Source organism: Quercus suber, unplaced genomic scaffold (genome assembly GCF_002906115.3).
Source record: "Quercus suber isolate HL8 unplaced genomic scaffold, Cork oak 2.0 scaffold_460, whole genome shotgun sequence".
NCBI lineage: Eukaryota > Viridiplantae > Streptophyta > Magnoliopsida > Fagales > Fagaceae > Quercus > Quercus suber.
In genome coordinates, this window is record NW_027069911.1 from 570,421 (window position 1) to 589,296 (window position 18,876).

General features: G+C 30.5%; 2 protein-coding genes across 10 annotated transcripts; one reads left to right on the forward strand and one right to left on the reverse strand.

Moving 5' to 3' along the window:
• Nucleotides 1-4,098: 4,098 nt before the first annotated feature.
• LOC112009904 (cinnamoyl-CoA reductase 1) lies at nt 4,099-10,020 on the forward strand. Its single transcript, XM_024042261.2, is given in 6 exon segments — nt 4,099-4,372; nt 4,571-4,673; nt 4,675-4,711; nt 4,997-5,182; nt 5,786-6,138; nt 9,647-10,020. Coding segments are annotated over 6 exon segments (981 nt in total). The 5' UTR covers nt 4,099-4,254; the 3' UTR covers nt 9,831-10,020.
• A 1,725-nt stretch (nt 10,021-11,745) lies between these two features.
• On the reverse strand, nt 11,746-16,826 carry LOC112032710 (uncharacterized). Of its 9 annotated transcripts, none has more exons than XR_010624607.1 (6): nt 16,436-16,826; nt 16,208-16,287; nt 15,890-16,043; nt 15,695-15,737; nt 12,758-12,877; nt 11,746-12,202 (listed from the first exon to the last, which is right to left on the reverse strand). XR_010624607.1 is itself a non-coding variant. In XM_065762503.1 (5 exons), the coding sequence occupies exons 1-5, from the start codon at nt 16,552-16,554 to the stop codon at nt 12,147-12,149; spliced, it is 507 nt and encodes a 168-aa protein (XP_065618575.1). In that variant the 5' UTR covers nt 16,555-16,823; the 3' UTR covers nt 11,746-12,146. The 9 variants fall into 9 exon arrangements, 2 of the variants coding, with proteins under 2 accessions (XP_065618575.1, XP_065618574.1); XR_010624605.1 differs by having other exon boundaries at nt 12,758-12,906; nt 16,484-16,825; XR_010624604.1 differs by having other exon boundaries at nt 12,758-12,906; nt 16,462-16,825.
• Nucleotides 16,827-18,876: the final 2,050 nt, after the last annotated feature.

The following is an 18,876-nucleotide window of genomic DNA, read 5'->3' on the forward strand; positions in this document are numbered from 1 at the left end:
TAACTCATTTGAAATAATTTGGGAATCAAAAGTGTTGGAGGGAAAATATAATAAACAAGGAGATACCGGATCAGAGTTCTAAGATCAGACCTGTGGTGCTTTTTATTTTAGTGAAATAAATCATTTGTAAGTTTTGAATAAAATCCTTTGTCACATTTTCATTTTCTATTATTATAAAACTATCAATATTTAAAATGAAAAAACATATATATAAAAACATATAATAAATTAGGGTTGGTAAAGATAAAGTGAAGTACAAAACATAGTATTTCTATTCATAAGTTGGGATATATCTAAGTTACAAAACTAATTTTTATTAGGATAAAATTTAGCTACAAAATTGATTGTAGCCTTAGGCTACAAATTCACTCAATAAAATAAATATTACTACATATTTTGAAAATCTAACCGTTGAATTACATGTTTGTTACACTTTTAATACACATGTCAATTTTTGTGTCAATCGGATATTATTTACTATATAATCTATAATCTTATATTTTATGCATAATTTTAAATTACAAAAACTTACAATTTAAAAATGTATTGATGACATAGCTATTGATCTTTAATTTTCTTGAAATTTTGCAAACATGAAGGATATGAGAAGAAGATGTAATCTAATTGTGTATTCCCCTCTAATAAAAAGATATTAAGTGAGTTTGTAGTCTAAGACTACAACCAATTTTGTAGCTAAACTTTGTCACAAGATAAATGAGTTTTTTTTTTTTTTTTGATAGATAGATAAATGAGTTGAACTAAGATTTGATAGTAATTCCCTATCTCAACTTATCACCTAATCATGTAAAAAAAAATTGTAGCAAAAATTTTGTCCATAGACTTATTATATTAGATCATAGAGTCTGAATTAGTTTACTGTAAGTGGTAGACAAAAATTACTTTCACTAAACCCAAAAAAAAAAAAAAAAAAAACCCGTAACTGTCAACTAGTGATTAGAGTTGGTGGTGAAAATTGTTTTAAAAAAAAACTTTATCTAGATTTTTAGGAGACCATTAACAATCCAATAAGGACTTGTTTATTTATTTATTTTTTTGGTGCTCTATTTTGAACTTTCCATATTTTATTCCACTTTCAATGAAATAAATTAATTAATTCAATGACAAAAAATCAATTGAACTAATTTATGCTTCAATTTCGATTATATATATATATATAAAGGGGGAAGTTAGCCGATACAGTTACATCCCTATTAGGAAAGTTTAAATTCTTCACATGTATTTAAATTGCTTTATTTTCTCATTAACTAAGGATACATACCATAATAAAAAATTAACTAAATAATACTAATATTTTACAACTGATATAAGTTTAAGAGAAATGTCATGTCTATAATATTTTTACAACACTTTTACAACAAATTTTAAGTGGTAGGTTGCTATCGGACGTTAGTAGTGAGCAAATAATCAATTAAAATTGTAAGTTCAAATTATAATCAATAACACATCTACAGTATTTTCACAACACTTTTAAAACAAATCCTAGGTAGTTGTTATTCGTTCAAATTTAAACCTACTAGTGAAATTACTTTTTTACTCACCAATATTCAATAACAACTTTTTACTTAAGATTTATTGTGAACATATTGTAAGCATAGCATTCCTCATAAACCAATTAATGACTTTTAATTACTACTGTAATAAACCAATTAATAACTTTTTAAATCTCGTTTATTATTATATCAAACTCGTATGTAATTTGTGCTTACGTACAAGAATGCTGAATAATAATGGTGCTATTAATGTTCGTTTAGGTTATTAAATATATAGGACATTAGTTCAACCAGGGCATTTGGAGGTACTAAAATGATTTTTCCTTTTGATTTTGATGATATTGGTTATGTCAAGTTTCTCATTATACTGTTGTTAGATATATAATTTTGAAAATCACTATTGAACACTACATATACAATATTAATTCACTATTACTGTCCGTGAAATTCTACTAAATACAACACAAAATAAAAGAATAAATTGATTCAATAGTATCTCCCAAATTGAGTGAGGATTGGTGCATGGAATTGTTTAGCTCAATTACAGTTTGTTACGTTCAAGATCTTTACATACAAAATATGTAAATAGAAACAATATATATATATATATAAATACACTCATTAGTTTAGAAAAAAAATTAAAAAATTTAATTTGTATGTAAAGCTAACAAAGGAAAAATCTAATTTTAATTCTAATAAAATTTTCTCTAAACTTTGGTTATATATATATATATATATTACCTAGGTTTATTTATATTGAGCTTCTACACCGGTCAAAAAACATGGGTGGCTAGCGTTGCGATTGCTTAAAACAAACTGGCGGTCCTACGTCAATTATTGCATTATGGTGGATTCACTGTCCTTTTTAAAAATAAAAAATAAAAATTCTCCTTTTCATTTTTTGAGAGGAATTGATCCGAACATGATATCCGCCCTTAGGCGGTTTAAATAGTAAAAAGCTTTACGTTTTCCGTAATAACATTTTTTTAAAAATATATTTATTTTTCAAAAGTTGATGACTTATTTGACACTATATTTAATTAAAATATTAATTTTTCTTAATTTTTTTTTTCTTAGCACATAACTACCACCATTCACCATCTTTTTTCGTCAAGAAGTAGAAAAATAAAAATAAATAAACAACTAAATACTAAATGAATAGTATTAGTATAAATTTATATACTTATCGTAACAAACTTGTAAATTTATATAACTATATACGAATTAATGTGGGTCATTTTTAGGCAAAATTGTGTAAATTATATACATTTTTTTATTATATACAAACTAATGTGAATGCTCTTACAATTGTGAATTTAGGAGTTGTGGGTTTTGAGCAGTGAAAAGTCATAAACTCTTATTAATATGCGGGTGGAAAAATTCTTAGATACTTTTGGAGTATGAATAAATAACGTTCACTCTTCTTACATTATAATAAACCCCATTATAAATTAGAAAAATACTAACGGAGGATGCGCTTAGGGCAACGATTAACAATTCATTTAAAAAAAGTTTTTATTGGAAAAGGAAAAAAAATTTTTGACAATTTTTCATAAAATTGGTGTCAAAATTTTCTTAAAATAGATTGTTAACTATTGCCTTAAAAGCACTCATCAGCATGATAATTTAATGAGTAGAAGAGAAGAGAGTATCGTTCTTCATACTTTCGGAATACCTACGAATTACTCTAGTGAGTAATCTCAAATCATGCATGAATTCTAGGTTTATGTGGGTCAGAACAGATACCACACATACAAGCCATTTTCCCCCATATTTTTTTTTTTCCTTTTTGGGAGAAAATGTTCACTAGAACTAGGAGTATGAAATATGAGTCTCATGTACACAATCTAACTTCTATGTGAAAAAAAAGGTGTGTCATGTGGTGTATGGAATAAAATTTTTTAATTATCTATTATTTCACACGAACTAATATATATATATATATATATATTTTTTTCACTACTTTTTATACCGTAGGCTGTGATAAAAATTATGTCACAAATAGATTTTCTCATGAAATAATTTTATCCCATTTGATGCCTACAAGTTAATAATTATGGGGGTAGGTTTGGGTGAGTTGAGTNTATTTTCAACATTGAGTTAACTCACTTGGTACGAAAATTTAAAAGTTTTAAATTAGATAGGATACGTTGTGCAAAATCAAACTCTAATTGAAATCTAATTTTTAGACTAAATTAATTCACTTGATACAAAAATTTAAAAGTTTAAATTATATGAGACACATGGCGCAAAATTAGACTTTAATTAAAATTTAATTTGAAACCTAATTAGACTTTCCCTCCATTTTACCTATTAATATATATAAATATATAGATGGCTCTCTTTTGAAGGTTCAAGAATTTTAAGAGTTATATAATTATAATTAAAAAAAAAAAAAAAAAAAAAGGTCAGAGAATTCATTTACCAAAAAGAAAAGAAAAGAAACGAAAAGAAAAGGCAGAGGACAGGAGAAAATGGGTATCTGAAAAGAGAGACTGAAACTAGTTTTACTTTAACCCGTGGTAATTTCACTTTAATCCGTGGTAGGTGAGTGTGGTTTCCCTATAAATAGGAAACATTAATTCATTTGGTTTAGCCATAAGTGCCTTTTTCTTGTTCCACCAGCTGGCAGCACTTCAAACGTGAAACACGCTTCTTCCTTCCTAATAACAGTACCTTTCTCACCAACCACCACAAATATCAACATTAATAATTCTCCTCTTCCTCTGTCTCTTAAGTTAAGATGCCAGTTTCTGGACAAACTGTATGTGTCACCGGCGCTGGTGGATTCCTTGCCTCATGGATGGTTAAGCTTCTTCTTGAAAGAGGCTATACTGTTAAAGGGACTGTAAGAAATCCTGGTAAGTAACTAGTCATTTTTTTTTTCACCAAAAAGACATGCCATGCCATGCACATAGAGATTTTGGTTCGATTTCTTATGTAGCTTATCGTTAAAATGATATTTCTGATATAAATAAGAATTGGTAAATGTTTATTAATGTGTATATATGTGGTTTTGTGTGTGTAAATTAAATTAAATTAAATTAATATTGTTATAGATGATCCGAAAAATGCTCATTTGAAAGAGCTTGAAGGAGCTAAGGAGAGGCTGATTTTATGCAAAGCTGATCTCCTTGATTATGAGAGCCTTAAGGAAGCCATTAAAGAGGTGTTTTCACACCGCATCGCTTGTGAATCCTGTGAGTTACTGCTCCAACCCTTTGAATTTTTCTATTGTTTGGATAAGTGATGAATGCCTTACTGAAATATAAATCTCTCATATGGGGGTAGGTTTGGGTGAGTTGAGTGAATGTTGTCGTTTATTGGATTCTCTACCTTTTCATTTTCTTATATATATATATATATATATATGTTTTACACCTGTTTGCTCTAAGCATCATTAGGTTTCTTTAATTAAGTAATTAATAAACAATGAGAAAAAAATTGGTGGTGGTAATGATTTGTGTTTTTTTTTTTTTTTAAAGGAACAAATGGTGGAGCCGGCTGTGAATGGAACAAAATATGTTATAAATGCAGCGGCAGAGGCCAAAGTCCGACGCGTGGTATTTACATCATCAATTGGTGCAGTGTACATGGACCCTAATAGAGGTCCCGATGTTGTGGTTGATGAGTCTTGTTGGAGTGACCTCGAGTTTTGCAAGAATACCAAGGTTCTTTACACTTTTAATCTCTTAATTATATACTATATATAAAAACTCTTTGCCAGAAGGCATTATTAAAATACATGACACATTTGATTCTAAGACGAAAAAATCTCGGTATTTGTATATGTTGCCGGGTTGAAATCCAGCACTTATGAGTTGCCTAACATTGATTAATGTGGGTACTTGCATAAACTTAGTTGGTTACTATCAGAAATTTAAAAGACAAAAATAGTTAACCGAATATATAGCCAGTTACTTGAATAGAATGAAATTAAATATAAAAAGTTTGGAGAGCGACTATATTGGTAATGAAAGACTTCAATTAAAGTGATAAATGTGAATCTGTAAATTGTAAAAGATCCTAATGATTCATGCGTGCAACTTGGCATTTATCTAAAATATATAGTAAATGATCGAAGGTTTTTTTTTTTTTTTTGGGTTTAGATCCTAGGCCCTAGCTGCTATATGTGTAAATAGAGAGGCGGAAGAGATAGTTGAAATAAGTTAGAATTGGTCAACATTGTTAGTTACTAATTATATAACAAAGACTTAATTAATTATAATAGTTAAGAGGAATGATAAATATAAAAATATAATTATGAATTGCAGAATTGGTATTGTTATGGGAAGGCTGTGGCAGAGCAAGCAGCATGGGAGGTATCCAAAGAGAAAGGGGTGGACCTAGTGGTGGTGAACCCAGTTTTGGTGCTTGGAACAATGTTGCAGGCAACAGTGAATGCTAGCATTGTTCACATCCTCAAATACCTCACTGGCTCTGCTAAGACATATGCTAACTCTGTCCAAGCCTATGTGCATGTTAGGGATGTGGCACTTGCTCACATACTCGTTTTTGAGACTCCCTCTGCCTCTGGACGTTACCTTTGTGCTGAAAGTGTGCTTCATCGTGGAGAGGTGGTAGAAATTCTTGCCAAGTTCTTCCCTGAGTATCCTATTCCTCTCAAGTAAGTATTTTCTACCGTCCTTTAATTAATTTGTTATTATTGTGGGTTCGACTTAATTAGCTCCACTCTTTTAATTTATTGTCTTTAAATAAGAGATCTAAGATTTGACTTTTTCTTATACTAATAATCAATTGCTATCTTAAGTCTTGACCCTTATTTATTTATTTATTTATTTATTTGTCTTAATACGATGATAAAAGAACAATCTATAAAAATTATTATTATTTTCTCTTGATTGAAAATCAGAGTAACTTTATTATTAATAGTACTAAACAAATGCGGTTATGATTCAATTAATGAATATATGTTGCTTAGGTCACCTACGCCATGCGGTCTTATATTATATCATAGGGAGGGACTATATACATACATACATATATATATATATTAGAGTAATTAAATGCATAGAGCATTCTAAATTCATAATTGGGTAGGGTTAATTGATAAAAAAAAAAAAAAAAAGCATTATATGGTTGCAGATTATTGAGGACTTAACATTGACTAATAAATTGCAATTTTTTTTTAATAGATGTATGATTTAGTATTTCATGGGATGCAATTCCTTATGGATAATTGAGATGAATAGTTAAAAACTTAATTTTTCATCTCAGTCGTCCAACAGAAAAAGTAATAAATTCAAAATATAAAAACCTAAAAAAAAAAAAAAAACAAAAAAAAAAACAAGGTGGCTTAAAAAAAACTGAAAAAGTTACTTTTTATTTTCTCTAATAGTGATAGGATGGTTGAGATGAAAAATGAAGTGAACTTCTCATCTTGTGCAATATTTTACATATACCTAGATCTCTCTGCGCCTGCAGGTATTAAGTTAGACCACCGAAGATACTTCCTTCAGTCCTTCTATATATATATATATATATATAAAAGATAGAAATTCTACTCTAGCATAGTCTAAGAGTATATATGTGTTAAACTTTCGTCTGGAGATTTGAACTTTAACCCTTACTCTCCTACACCCCACAAGTACTTATTATACTTGTGAAGTGATCATTGCGCCAAAGGTGCGCAGTAGTTTGTGTGTTAATATTAAATATGATTCAATTTTAAATATTTCACTCAATCATTAATAACTTTCACCAATGGCATTTGGTGTCTATAAATCACACTTCCTTTTAATGTTTGTTTAGTTTAACTATTTTTTTTTTCTTTTTTTATATATCTTTTAAAATTTGACTTTTCTTAATTATAATTATAATTTATTCTTATTTTTTACACTAAATTAAAAAAAAGAAAAAAAAAAAAAAGAAAGAAGAAGAAGAAGAAGAAGAAGAAAAATATTTCAAACTAATCTTAAAAGGGGAAAAGTAATAAAATATGCAAAACTTGCTCCTAATGCCTATGAGTTTATATTTTCAAGTTGCCATTAGTTCTCACACACTTCACATTTATTTTTAAGAATTCTATAAAGTGGCAATTGGCGAGTTGTAGAAAATAATCTTCAAATGGATTTATATAATATTTTTATTTTTACCATTCACAATATGTCGTTCTAATGAGTCATATATATATATATATATATATAGGGGTAAATTGTGTCACTAAAATTTTATTTTATTAGTATTATTTTATTTGAAGTTGTAAAAGAAAAAATATTTAAATGAATTGGTAAAAAAAAAGAATATTTGATATTGACTGTATTATACAGTGTTAAAATAGATAAAATAACTTTTTAAGTTACTAAAAACTAAGTTTTTAAAACTTAGTATGTGAATGCTCTATGAGGAGAAAATAGGAAATCAAAGGTCAGTGAATTCTAGGGGAAGTTGCCAAAGTAGTGGTGCACTAGTTGAATATATATATATATATATATATAGAGTGTTAGAATCCTTTTTTCTCCCCTGTGTGTGTGTGTTTGTTCCAAAAAAAAAAAAAAAAATATATATATATATATATAGAGAGAGAGAGAGAGAGAGAGAGAGAGAGGGTTGAGTTCAAGCTACATCTGATATAATTCTAAGCAATATTATATCACCCAATAACTTGTTATAAAATTCATATTTTGAAAATCCTACCGTTGAATTACATGTTCTATATGTTCTTAATATGATAATCTTCATGTTAATTGGACGTTATTTACCAATTGATTAATAAAATTATCTTTTATGCATTATTTTAAACTACAAAACTTGAATTTAAACAATTGATTGATGACATGACTATTAATCTTTGATCACCTTAAAATTTTGTAAATATAAAAAATATATGAAAATAATGTAATCTAATAGTGGATTTGTTAAAATTCATATTCAGTTAAAAAAATATTGAGTGGTATAATATTGCTTAAACTAAACCCCCCACACATACGTACGCACGCACGCACACATTCCAGCAAATTCTACCTTTTCTTTCTTGCTTTGTTTCATAAATATTTCTATTTGTATTTTGAATAATTCCTTAAAAAGGCATCTGATTTTTAAAAGAACTGCTTTGTTTTATATGCACCGTTTTAAAAATTTATTTAGTAATATATTTATTAACTTTTAACATATAAACAAACGAAATATCAACATAAAAATAAATCCAAATTCCTAACGCATACTTGAACCGGAATGAGTCGCAAAATATTAGTGAAAATAATGAAAGCCTGAAAGAAACATGCTGGCTGAGCACTCCATGATATATGGTTGAGGAATTATGACATTATTATTAAAAAAATCTTTATTAATTTGTTTATTGTGACTATGTTTATCCTGAAATAGAATGAACGATGAGTGGCATTGTCTTTCTTGTATGATACTGTAGCAGCCGTTACTCTACTCCAGAATTATTTCACTTTACTTTTTAATATATTACGAAAAAATAAAAATCAGAAAAAGTAAAAAAAGAAATAGAGACACAAACAAATATGACATGGACATGATGACTTGCAGACCAAATATCCTATTTTACGACATGGACATGATGACTTGCAGACCAAATATCCTATTTTATTGTGGTGGGATAGTTGGTGCACCAACTTTTGACTTTCTTTTTTTTTTTTTTTTTTTTATATGAAACTTTTGACTTGTTTTTATTATGTGTAATCTAACTTATAATAAATTAATGATGTTAAGAATAAGATTGATTGAAAAATATAAATTTCAATAAAATAAAAATGTACTTGTGGAGTAGAATAGCCCTTACCAACCCCGTTGTCTCTGTCAGACTCAGACCCTGACTCAATCCGTTTGTTTTGGTGGATTTTGCTTTGTCTTTGAAAAGTTGGCTGGAGTGGAATATTCCCTCCAGGCAGAGTCAGAGATCAGAGTAAAATGGTCTCATTTCTCCAATATTCTCAAGACTACTCAGTAATCCTTTTTTTTTTTTTTTCCACAAAGATAATATAATTGGGACTCAATAGGGACCATATCTTTCTTTATGTTTTTTCATATAAAAAAAGAAAATTAGCTCTTTAATAAACTCTGCCTACATTTTGAATGTACCCTTTTTTTTTTTAATGCAATTTTTTTTTTGGAGGTTAAAATAAGTATTGAAAATGTAATTATGGCAGGTGTTCTGATGAAAAAAACCCACGAGTTCAACCCTACAAATTCGCAAACCAAAAGTTGAAGGACTTGGGCTTAGAGTTCACGCCAGTAAAGCAATGCCTATACGACACAGTCAAGAGCTTGCAGGAGAAGGGTGTACTTCAAGTCCCTACACAGAAAAAAGATTCTATTCATATTCAGTCTTAATAATGGTCTCTCTTACTGGATATAGTAAATAGTTTTATGCAATTGCAATATAAGCGTCATGGGCTGTGTTCGTATAATGTTAACATTCGAGTTATAAAGGTTGTAGGGATTAAGAAATAACCATATATGGGATTATGTGAAAGTGTCTGGCAATCAAACCCTTTACTAATAGATCGCATGTTTGAATTTATTATACACATATATATATTTTTTATGATTGTTTGATCTTGATACTGATTGACTATGTGGGATAAAAATGTAATAGTTGGAAAATTTGTGGAATTAAATTATCATTTGATTCAATCACAATGGGGCTAAAAAATTTGTCCCAAAAGATTTAAAATCTATTTATTTGATGGATTCATAATCATTTCATTTTAGTCTAAAACTCTAAATTATAGGGAATCAAATTTAGCAATTGAAAGTTTGTATATTGACTTGTCTAAAAGTTCCTATACATGTTTAGTGTCAACATATTTACTCTCAGTGATAGCTGTCATTTTGGGTCTAGAATTCTCAATTAAGGATCTTAAAATTTCCTTGAAAATCTTGAGTTGATTATAGACATCACCTAAATTGAAAGCTAAATTAACAATATCCTAGCCTAGATCTTAGATTGGTGGTCCATTATCTTAACTAGTGTTTAACCCGCGCAATGCGCGGGATCATTTTACATATTAATGAATTTTATTTAATAACGTAGTATATTTAAGCATATAGTGTCTAATACCTAAGACTATATACATTGGAGTACTTCTTCATGGGATATAACTTGTACCAGCCATTTCAATTAAGTGTCAGCCAAAGGAATCCCTTGAGTCAATCTTGCATTGCCCCGAAACTTCTCTCACCCAAAAGTAAAAGGAAGTATATATTGTAATTCAAATAATTATTCATTAGTGACAAACAAATTGTGATAATAAGAACAATAATTGATTGTCACTTTGCTTTTTTCAAGTTTAAAATATATCTTTTTCTTGGCACATTATTTAATTGTATAGCATAGTTGCTTCTGCAAGAGACTTGTTAGGTAAGCGGGATTGTCATACGTTTCTTAAGTTTGGGAATTTTTAGTTGGTTCATACGTGGAGGGGGAAGTGGGCTTAAGTTGTATGTCTCATTTTTTCCTATACTTTGTTTAATATGTAATATATCAGACACTTTCAAAATTAAGTGTCTAATATAAATTGCAGCTTCATGGTAAAGCAATAAACCAAACATAAGGATGATCAACACATACACATACAAACCTTTTTTCCAATTCTAATAATTGCAGTTAAATATTCAATTAGAATTGCTTACTATACCAGTCACATTAGCTAATTAAACATTATATAAGCATCTCACTTTGGTCTTGGTGATGTAGAGATATAAAACCAAAAGAGGGTGAGTTAGACTCATTAGAATGCAGAGTCTCAAATCTCCTTATTTTCTCAATATCAATATTCACGTAAAAGAGAAAAGGAGTTCATAAGGCATGCCAAAAAATTAGTATTTTACTGATCCAGTCAATTCTTCCACGAAAGGGAATATGGAATAGAATTCACCTAGGTTTATGATTTGCAGAATATGATGCCTGTGCTACATTGAAGCTCTACATTGAAGCATAAATGTATTGCTCATTTTTCCCGCAACCAAACCATTAAAATTAGGAGAAATTTTTTTTCAATTATCGTTTGGTCACAACTTGAATTAAAACACATAAAAACACCTAGCCTATTAAAATTAGAACCTTGAAACTCATTCAGCCACAAAGTCTCCATAAAATTTTGGACTAATAATGGGAATCAAACAAACTTACCCCATGCTTTGCAATATTGAAATAACACAAAACTTAATTAGTTTTGCTTATAAAAATTTAAGCTGTCTATGGGGGAAAAAATGTTAGGCAAGTAAGATCAATGAGGCATATATGTGTTCTCTGCGATCTGTTAATATAATAAAATGGATGTCCTCCCTCAAGCTCATTACTGCCCAAACGCTACAATCCATTAAAATCCAGCATTATTACATTCTAATTAAAATAAGAATAAAGATTTGTAAATTCTTGGCACTAACTAACTATAAAACATCTCCTTAATTTGCATGTGTCACACATTTGGCGCGTGTAACTCCAATATAAATTGCATGTCCATCTTAACAATCTTTACAAAGGTAGAAATTTTTGGACGGAGGTAGGGGAAATTTGGTTAAAGGATTTCTTCAAATACTATTAGAGGAATTGAGATAGAGAATAACAGCCCAGCAAACCTCACTTTGTCACTGTCAGTAAAGAGTACTTTGGACGCAACAATTGCATTGGCAGCTTCTGTATAGTCAAAGCAGACATTGAAACCAGTTTGGCCGCATATGACATTGGAATTGTAATTGTACTGTAGCCCTCCATAAACACAACATTAAACCATTAATGAACATGAGAAAATGAAATTTGGAAGTCAAATGTATGGCATAATTAACTTAGCTAAACATTAGTGTTTGTGTGAAGTTGACTTGAATTGCAAAAGTGAGCAAGACATTTTATCAAACACATGGTTTGCTTGTTCCAAACGGGAATGAGATGAATGTTTTGCAACATGAATCCACCCAAAAATTACACCCAAGACAAAATAAGCACAACTAAGTAAAAGCGTCGTGGGATTGCAACCAACTACTTGAGCAGTTGAGCCTATTTATAAAGGTATTATATAGAGCAACTAATGAGCTTGCAGATGTACCAGCGCCTGAAAATTTTTAAATGTAATGTGACATATGTTTTCATCATTGTACCCACATGATGCAAGACCAAGTTATAAATTATAGAAACCGTGTGAGTCAATAAATATCTTAACCAATAAAGAAATCAAACCAAAACAAACAAACTACTCCGATTAGCAAAAAAACCATTACCAAACAGCATAAAAAAATGAATAAACAAAGTTAGTTAGTACCTCTTTAGATACAGAAGAAGGTTTTGATATTCATTGCCTGGTGGCTGTTCCCCCTTCGGTTTAGTATTTTGTACCACAACCAATAAAGTTGAAGATTTGATTTTCCCAAGCTTGTGTTTCCTTAAACATGCAAACCACAAACTCAGTACCTGGAATAAAAAAAAATGAATTGAAAGAAACAGAGAGACAATGAGAAAAACAAAAAAAAACAAAAAGAAAACAAACTTCCCTATTATTATTTTTTTATAAACTTCATTTTTTATTGTTTTAGGACATTATAAAATCCATCTTAATCTGTATTTCTGCATGAAATATATTCAAATGAAACATAATGAGGAAAATAAAAAAACACCTCATCACCATTATAGGATTCTCACTGTAACTCCCCAATTTATATTGCAAAGAGGACAATTAATTCCAAGAATACAAAGTCGAACAAAAAATATATCTTGAGATAGGGGGGAGAAAAAAAGAGATCCCTTAAAACCAATCATTATTTTGTACTTGCACTGATTGAAACTAAAAATTGGTCCCTCAAGATCAAATGTCCAAGCCTATGTAAGTGCAAAGAAAGTGGCTATGGTAGGCCTAACCAAGTCTTCTATTATAGAATTTTCTCAATACCAATCATTAAAAGATAAGAGCTGGTACCAATAGAAATCTGCATTGCCTTGCTCTTTCCTTGAGTTATGTACATTTGGTTTTCAATTTCTTGATGCTTACTACCATTTTCCTTTTCCATCAACTCCTATTTCATTAGGATCTTGATAATATTTGCACTTTTATCAATTTCACCAATATTCATTTTCTTATTTGTCTCTACCTTTTTTTCAACTACTTTGGCTCTAAGTAGCAATTAAGACCTAGCAAAATTAAAATATATATATATATATATATATATTCACACAAAAAAATAGATTTTTTTTTTTTTTTAGGACATTATAAAATCCATCTTAATCTGTGTTTATGCATGAAATATATTCAAATGAAACATAATGAGGAAAATACAAAACACATCATCACCATTATAGGATTCAACTGTAACTCACCAATTTACATTGCAAAGAGGACGATTAATTCCAAGAATACAAAGTCAAACAAAAATATATCTTCAGGTAGGTGGGAGAAAACAAGAGATCCCTTAAAGCAAATCCTTATTTTGTACTTGCACTGATTAAAACTAAAAATTGGTCCCTTGAGATCAAATGTCCAAGCCTATGTAAGTGCAAAGAAAATAGCTATGGTAGGCCTAACCAAGTCTTCCATTATAGATTTTTCTCAATACCAATCATTAAAAGATAAGAGCTAGTACCAATAGAAATCTGCATTTCCTTGCTCTTTCCTTGAGCCTTTTGCATTTGGTTTTCAATTTCTTGATGCTTCCTATCACCATCCTTTTCCATCAACCCCTATTTCATTAGGATCTTGATAATATTTGCACTTTTCTCAGTTTCACCAATATTCATTTACTTATTTGTCTCTACCTCTTTTTCAACTACTCTGGCTCTAAGTAGCAATTAAGACTTAGCAAAATAAAAATAAAATATTCATAAAAAAAAATAGCATTAGCATAAAACATAAAATTATGCATTAAGTTGCACTCTATAAAACTCAAAGGATTATTATATCATAATTTATCCAATTTGTTGGTCACTAACTGGGTGCAAGTGCAAACACATGCATATCAAGAATTGGGTATAAGATTGTATGTTATCCATTTAAAAGCAGTTAATTTGTTAATAATCTGCATATCAAGAATCAAGAATATATATACATTGATTTAGGAGTGAGCATTGTTCTAAGAAAATAAGTTAGAAACAGATGGACTATGGATGAGATTTTTGAAGACTTTTCCTAAAGACACCATCTCTAGGTAAATGGTAAAATTTATAAATATTTGACCCAAAAGAATAACATCCCAAAACAACAAAGGAAGATATCCTTCTACTTCACTCTTGTGGACAACATCCATCCCATATAGCATCTTGCCAAAGACAACATAGGCATTCCATCCAACCTTTAAAAGGAAACAAAAAGCAGGCATGTACGAAAGAAAAAACAAAAGTCCTAGTTATGAAAAATGTTTACTAAACAATTGGTACAAATTATCATTGTTCAAATACATTTAAAAATAATAATAATAAATCATCCACTCCATTGTTCATCATTGCTAGTTTCTCCCCACTTAAATTTCATCATTCAACCATTAACACAGCTAGCAAATGTCACCATACTATAGTTCACACTTGCTGTCAAGGTGAACATATGTCGCTAATTCAGAATATGGACACTCAAAGTTATGTAATGAGTCTACCCACACCTAAATATGATAAAACATCTTGATCTACCTTAATTTAGTACCACACAACTTATTTAATATGAAAAACAACTTAAACATGAGGATATATGCAACAGCAACATGAGTTTATATGCAAAATTCAGTGAAATTAAGATGAGTGCAGAAAGTTCCGAAATAATTCAATAGTATGAGTGATAGAAACGAACAATAAAATAGATACAAAGATACCCAAGCATTTAGGTCTTTGGGTTTCGTCACACATTCAAGCATTTATTCGAATACAAAAACAATATATATATATATATATAGTTTTTTAGGATAGAGAAACCATATAGTGATTATCAGTCTTCCAAGGAGAGAGAAAGAGATTGGCATTAAACAAATAGACATATTTGCATATTCCTCTCTCTCTAAATCATACTAACCTGGCCCGCTTAAAAAAACAGGGGATATATTGTATGGTTTTTTCTTTAGAAGAAATTAATTAAAGGACCAATTGAATATAAACACAGCATACACAATAAGAGAATTAGAAGTTTGTTTGGCAAAAACGTTGCTCAATTTTGACTATGGAGTTGTAATGGTTATGAAAAGGGTAAGAAAGTAATATCTTTTGCTATCTCCAAGAGATCTAGTACCTGATAGCATTTGAATTGTAGGCTAAAAATATTTCATGGGTGCCTAAAACAATGCCAATAAATAATAAAACATTAACATTTGCGCAGTAAAAAACTATGATATCCAAAATTTAGAACTGAACTAAGAGCACAAAAAAATTTTTGAACAAAAAAAGAAAAGAAAAAAGAAAGAGAGAAAGAGACTAAATTTCATACCACATCAAGAAAAACCCTTCTGTCTTCTTTGTTAACTTCAAAGTTTAACCAAAGCCTCTCCTTATTGCATGTACCTTCTTTGTCTGCAATTTTTTTTTCTTGCTCTTCTCTCTCTTGCTGCCTTTCGATGTCCCTTGTACAGCGAAAAGGAAATCTAATATAAACTAATCAAATCTAACCCAAAAACATATAGAAAAAATAAATCCTAACCCAAATAACTAAATGGAAACAAAATAAATTCTAACCCAGGTACCTAAAAATCAAACCAATCCAAGCATAAAGCATATTTAACATTCAATTAAAAAAAAAAAAAATTACCAGTGATGGTTCCAGAAACTATAGCTGGTAGTACCGCCTCTAATCAGACTTGGATTGCTTCCAAGGATTTGCCCTTCCACCTACAAACCCAGGAAAAGGAAAGTTAAGGAAAAACCCTTTAATTTTTTATTACACAGATTTGAAATTGAAATCAATTATTTACAAATGAAATCTACAATTGAATCCAAGAGAGGGTTAAATAAATCCAAAGCAACACATATACCCTACCCATAAACCAAATTAAATCGTATAACCTTGAACAAAACCAAATCTAACCCAAATGCCAAAACCGAAACAGTCTTATCTCTTTGTCGATCTCTGTTCTTCATTTGTTTTAACGGGTTCATTATCTCGAATGAAGGCGCTTTCGATCTCTCTTTTGTAACGTTTTCGATCAATCTCTGTTCTTCTGCAGTTTACGAAATCTCTCAGTCTCTCTCTGTTCTTTTGTGTTTTTCCTCCTTCAGCAAACCGTATCTGTAACTTTAAAACCCTTTTGGCGTGAGAAATGGATGGCTTTTATTATGTTTGTTTTGGGCTGAACAGATGTAACATGCGGGCCAATTAGTGGCTTTTATTATGATTGTTACGGGTTGAACAGGTGTAACTTGCGGGCTGTTGTGATTTTAATTGTCGCAACTTACGGTTTTTTAAAGGAAAAATTGTAAACGTGGCAGCATTTTAAGGGGTCATTTTTGCTAACGTGTCAGCACCCGGTAAAAGCTTTTGTTAGGCAAAACGAATGCAACCCAAATAGGCAAAAACGAAACAAAATATGAAACTGAAATTCATGAAAGCAAAGGAACAAAACCCAGAAACTAAAAATTCCTAATAACAATTCATTTAGAATTTGATCTTCTAGGTTGTTTCCCTAATTTCAAATCCCTAAATTGACAACAAACCTAAGAAGACAATAGGGTAAGAAATTAAACCAAATCTAACCCGTCTATTTACATAAATTAAACAAAACTACAAATAACCAAAATACCTAAATCATAACAAATCAAACCAAAATACCTGAATCATAAATAATGCCCAAATGATTCTCCCAAAAAAAACCCCACTTTCTAAAATTAAAAACAGAACTTATGGGCGGTAGCCCTAATGGTGATGACAGAACTTGTATGGCACCCCTCAGATTTATCTTTCTGTCTCTCACATCTACTGGTTATTCAAACTTACCGTCTCTATATCGTCCTCTCTCCTTCTGTATCGGCTTATTCCAAACAGTTATTAAAAGAATCTTCAAACGATGTAACGATCATTCTCTTGTGTCTCTAAACTGTCTGGGTGGCAGAGATCTGAGTGGGCAAGTTCGCACTCTATTGCAGAGAAGATCAGCAAGGAAAGTTTTTTGTTTTGGCCTTTTGTGTTTAACGAATGGAAACAGCGGATGCTTTTGTTTTTAGACTTTGTGGAATGAAATGCTAACGTTTGGTTTTGAGTTTTTTATATTTATAGTTGAGAGGCTTTCAAACGCCGTAGAAGTAAAAGTTAAAATTTTTAGAATACTGAAACGGTGTACCGTGCGGGTCTTTTAACTTAAAGTTGTATACGTGTCAGCGTTTTAAGGGGCCTTTTTTGCTAACGTGTCAGCACCTTATTAAAAGCTTCTGCTATTATATATAGTATTAGATTAGATTTGTATACACACACACACACACAATGGTATATGGTTGTCTTGGTGTTGTTTCAATTTGGAGCATATTTATATTCAATTGATTTTCATTTACGTGTTACATTTTTTTTTCGGCGCCGGGGAGGGGGGGTGGGGGAAGTGTTGTAACAACCTTTGAAAGTCTCATGCTTAGTCTTTTAACTGCTATATACCACAATATGTGTGATGCTAAGATGTCGTCCATCAGTCTCTTTCATCTGCATGATGTCTGCAATGTACTATACTCATTTTGGGTTGTTATGGGTGGCCTTTTATGCAGTTTGAAAAATTTTGTCAAGCTCTTTGAGAATTTGATGTGTATCACCTATATCCTCTCCACATTAATATACGTACATATATATACACACATAATGGTATATGGTTGTCTTGGTGTTGTTTCAAACTGGAGAATATTTATATTCAATTGATTTTCATTTAGGTGCTACTCTTTTTTTGGTGGTGGGGGGGATTTTCCTGATAGCGGGTCACATGTATAGGTTCTTGAACAGTGGAGAAAGAATTAAATGAAGTCTGTGAATTTTTTGTAAAGGAGGAGATAACCAAATAGGATCTTACTGCTCTAGCACAGGTGGAACAGAAGATGTAAATTTCTGTTGGTGTTGGAGTTGAGCAGTGCAAGAAGGCGAACTTCAATCATAATACCTGAAGGCAAGGAGGGTAGTAGATGGAAGGAGCTTGTGATGGCACTATGAGATTTATGCAGGGTCAATGACTGCAACAAGGAAATAGAGGCACTGATGCTCAACTATAGTGACTTTCTGACCTGCTTCTAGAATTGCTGAGAGAGAGAGAGAGAGAGAGAGAGAGAGAGAGATGACCTGCTTTTGGAATTGCTGAAGGATTAGGGGCAAATTAATCAGAACATTGAGGGGGATGAGAAGGAAGAATAAATTAGAAAATTGAGAAGGATGAGGCGTGGACGATGAGAAAATTTCAGTATTTTCAATTGGTGCTGATAGCAAATAAAAGCTTGATGAAAGATTTCAAAGAT

Excerpts from the sequence above, each read along its gene's own strand:
- LOC112032710 (XM_065762502.1), bottom strand. The coding sequence starts at position 16,554 with ATGAACCCGTTAAAACAAATGAAGAACAGAGATCGACAAAGAGATAAG. Across the intron at positions 16,288-16,461 it reads TAGATTTGGTTTTGTTCAAG|GTGGAAGGGCAAATCCTTGG; the intron begins GTTATACGATTT and ends CTGGGTTTGTAG. Across the intron at positions 16,011-16,207 it reads AGTTTCTGGAACCATCACTG|GCAGCAAGAGAGAGAAGAGC; the intron begins GTAATTTTTTTT and ends GGACATCGAAAG.